Raw genomic sequence first — 4,381 nt, forward strand, 5'->3', positions numbered from 1 at the left:
GCTACTGAGCCTTGCTCAAGTAACCAACCGGTTGCTATTGGGTCAGTTCTGACGCCGATCAACTGGTGTGTGTCAGAGTAGAATTGTGCTCTGTAGGGTTTTTCAATGGAAGTAGGCCTCTTTCTCAAGGTGTCTCTGGGTAGACTCAAACCTCCGACCTTTCTGTCACCAGCCAACTGCATTAACTCTTTGTACCACCCAGGGACTCTGCTCAAATAACACAGCGGGACTGATACAGTTCATGAAAACCAAGCACACTTACTAGCTCTTTTGATTTCCAGGCCCTGTTCTCAAGGCAGAAGTAGGGCAGAGCCTCAAGGTCACGTTCTACAACAATGCTTCCGTGCCGCTCAGCATTCAGCCTCAAGGGCTGCGTTACAGCAAGAACAACGAGGGCGCATTCTACAGAACACCTGGAGAAAGTAAGTCTTCGAGGAAGGAGCGCGCACGTAGGTGATGGTGTTGAGCATAGTCTAGTGATTCCGACTCAGATGGACCCTGTATGACAGAGTAGAACCGATGCAGAGGGTTTCCAAGGATGAAATCTTTCTAGGAGCAGACCACCTGAGCAACAAATTAAAGCTCATGGTAAAATTGGGGTACAGCTCACTTAGAACATCATGACAACTCTGTATACTCATCAAGGTGATAATTCCTTCCATTGCCAATTCCACTAGGGCCCAAGGTACGCAACCCTCATCCTGGCTCATGGAGACATCTCCCAGTCCAGACTAGGGTTCTCATGGTGCTGCACGCCCTTTGATCAGTACATCTTTCTTCCTAGGTGTCCCTCCACGGTCCTCACACGTAAATCCTGGCACACAATTTGTGTACACGTGGCATGTTCCCATAGAGGTGGGTCCCACCCCCACTGACCCTGACTGCTTGACCTGGTTATACTACTCTTCCACAAACAAGAACAGAGATACCAACAGCGGCCTTGTCGGGCCCCTTCTCGTGTGCAGAAATGGGAGTCTTGGACCAGATGGTAAACAGGTGGGTCATGAGCTCTGTATACCTGCGTCATGAGATATGCCCTGATGAGCGATCCATGAGGCAGAACTACACGAGGATGGCACTGTCCCAGGTCTCGGGAATCAGAGGGCTCTGTGTGTGTGTCTCCCAGTTCTATTCTTTCCTGAACTCTAACTATGTGTCTCTCTCTGTTTGATAAGCACCCACCCTGACAAGTTCTTAAAACAAAACAAAACCCAACTCACTGCCTTCTAGCCGATTTCAACTCGTTGTGACCCCATAAAGGGCTTCCTGCCTGTGAATCTTTGCATCTTCATCCTTTCCCCTTGCAACTGTTGGTGGGTTTGAACCAGCAATCTTATGGTTAGTGAGTGGTCCAACGCTTACCCACGCCTAGTGGTCCAATACCACTATGTCATGATGGTTAACTCTACTTTGAGGAGGTAGCTCTTCCTGGGTTGTATTTTTAATGCCTTCCCACTGAGGGACTCATCTTTCAGCATTCTATCTGACAATGTTCTGCTGCTGTTCACAAAGTTTTCAGTGGCTAATCTCTGAGAAGGAGACAGTGCATTCCGTCTTCTGACTCTTTGTTCTTTGTCTGAAAACACTGGTGGAAGCGATCCATGTGAGTATCCCTATATTTGAAATGCCAGTGACCTCACAGCAGCATGAAAGCCACCACGGTATGACAGACAGACGGACAAGTGGTGGAAGACTGTTTTAGAGGTGTCAGATCGACTTGGCTGTTTTGGCATGACCTTTCCTCACTGGTTTATCTGCCAAAATGAGTAGACATATTTATTTTTTTATTTTTGTTATATTTAAATCATCTTATTGGGGACTCATATAACTCTTATCACAATCCACATATACATCCATTGTGTCAAGCACATTTGTACATTTGTTGCCCTCATCATTCTCAAATCATTTGCTTTCCATTTGAGCCCTTGGTATCAGCTCCTCATTTTTTCCCCTCCCTCCCCGCTCACCCCTCCCTCGTGAACCCTTGATAATTTATAAATTATTATTATTTTGTCATATCTTACACTGTCGGATGTCTCCCTTCACCCACTTTTCTGTTGTCCATCCCCCAGGGAGTAGGTTATATGTAGATCCTTGAAATCTTTCCCCCCTCTCTACCCTACCTTCCTTCTACCCTCCCAGTATCACCACTCTCACCACTGGTCTTGAGGGGTTCATCCGTCCTGGATTCGCTGTGTTTCCAGTTCCTATCTGCACCAGTATACATCCTCTGGTCTATCCAGGTTTCTAAGGTAGAATTGAGATCATGATAGTGGGGGTAGAGGAAGCATTTAAGAACTATAGGAAAGTTGTATGTTTCGTCGATGCTACACTGCACCCTGACTGACTCGTCTCCTCCCCACAACCTCACTGCAAAGGGATGTCCAGTTGCCTACAGATGGGCCTTGGGTCCCCACCCCACACTCGCCCTCACTCACTATGATATGATTTTTTGTTCTTTGGTGCTTGATACCTGATCCCTTTGACACCTCGTGATCACACAGGATGGTGTGCTTCTTCCATGTGGGCTTTGTTGCTTCTGAGCTAGATGGCTGTTTGTTTACCTTCAAGCCTTTATGACCCCAGGTGCTATATCTTTTGTGATAGCTGGGCACCATCAGTTTCCTTCACCAAATTTGCTGATGGACACATTTGTCTTCAGTGATCATGTCGGGAGCGTGAGCATCATGGAAAGTCAGTTTAACAGAACAGAGTTTTCTTGTATTGAGGGAGTACTTGAGTGGAGGCCCAATGTCCATCTGCTATCTTAATACTAAACCTACAAATATATGCACATAGATCTATTTCCCCAACATCATATATACATATATTTACATATGTACATGCCTGTATTTAGGCCTCTATATATGCCCTTTGTCTCCTAGTTCTTTCCTCTATTTCCTTTTACTTTCCTCTTGTCCCACTATCATGCTCAGCCTTCATTTGGGTTTCAGTAATTCCTCTCGGTTACATTGACCTTGATCACGTCCTCCCAGGCCTCCCACACCCTCCTTGCCACTAATTTTGAATCACTCGTTGTCCCTTGTCCTTGGGTTGGCTAACACCACTTCCTTTCCCCCACCTCCTCCTTTCCCATGTCCGCCCTGGAACCATGAGTCCTGTTGTTTTCTTCTCCACATTGTTTATCCAGCCTATCCTGTCCAGATAGACCTGCAGAGAGAATAATATGCACATAAAGACAAGACAGCGCCAAACAAAGCAACACAGAAAAACAAAACAACGACAGCAACAACAAAAAAGCCAGTGACACACAAAATCAAACAAGTAAAGAAGAAAGAAAGAAAAACCTGTAAATAGTTCAAGGTCTGTTTGTTGACCTTTAGGAGTGTTTTCCGGTCAGGTCTGATGGGGTGCCATGTCCTGGCCCCAAAATCTACTTTTGATACTGCCTCAGGATTTTCTTGCTCTGTTCCCTTGCTGTTCTGCTGCACGTCCTTAGTGTTTTGCCTTGGTGTGGTGGGGTCAGCTCGGGCACAAATCCCACACTGTGTCTCCAGAGTTGTCCCCTGGAGGGCTATGGGTCAGTGCGGGATATCGCAGAGGAGACATTTTTAATACCCTAGGGAGCCCGGGTGGCATAGTGAGTTTTACGTTTGGCTGCTAACCACCGAGGTCAGCAGTTTTAAACCACCATCCCCTCCATGGTAAACAGATGTGCTTTCTCCTCCTGCAAACCCACACACTGGGCGGGATCCCTGTGAGTCAGAATTGACTCCGTGCAATGAATCTGGTTTGGGTTTTTACGACTCAGCCTGAGGATCCCTTCCTTTGGAAATTATCTTGTTAATTTGCTCTCTTTAGTCCCTTGCACATGTGTTTAGGAAACCATATAATCATTTTTACTGGTATCTCTCTGGCTGAGGAGTACTGGTCACGTAGTGGTTACATGTTGGGCTGCCATCCACAAAAACAGCAGTTCAAAGCACCAGCCATTCCTCGGGAGAAAGATGGGGTGTTTGACTCCCATAAATGAGTCTCAGAAACTCACAGGGGCAGTTCTACCCTGTCTTGTGGGATCGCTATGAGCCAGCACCGACTAGATGGCAGTGAGTTCAGTTTTAATTTTATGTTCTCTCGGCCTAGACCAGCGGTTCTCAACCTGTGGGTCGCGACCCCTCTGGGGGTCAAACAACCCTTTCACAGGGTCGCCCGATTCATCACAGTAGCAAAATGATAGTGATGAAGTAGCAACAAAGGGTCACCACAAGATGAGGAACTGTATTAAAGGGCCAGAGCATGAGGACGGTTGAGAACCACTGACCTAGACCTTCATGTCCTGGGAGCACACACAAGGCTTTATTAGTTTCTGGAATAATCACAGCCTTCCTTTGGCAGGAAGCAAGTGCTCAAAAATGCTTAC

At 46.7% G+C, this 4,381-nt stretch overlaps 1 protein-coding gene across 1 annotated transcript in view; it reads left to right on the forward strand.

Annotated features, from left to right (window-relative positions):
• LOC101656501 (ceruloplasmin) overlaps positions 1-4,381 on the forward strand; it is a 46,413-nt gene that overhangs the window by 16,315 nt on the left and 25,717 nt on the right. The window contains exons 8-9 of the mRNA XM_045295006.1: positions 282-422; positions 785-996. Coding sequence (XP_045150941.1) covers positions 282-422; positions 785-996 — 353 coding nt within the window. The remainder of the gene's footprint in view (positions 1-281; positions 423-784; positions 997-4,381) is intronic.

The sequence above is a fragment of the Echinops telfairi genome, unplaced genomic scaffold (assembly GCF_000313985.2).
Source record: "Echinops telfairi isolate 266 unplaced genomic scaffold, ASM31398v2 ScPeMD7_4225;HRSCAF=4972, whole genome shotgun sequence".
NCBI classification, from domain to species: Eukaryota; Metazoa; Chordata; class Mammalia; order Afrosoricida; family Tenrecidae; genus Echinops; species Echinops telfairi.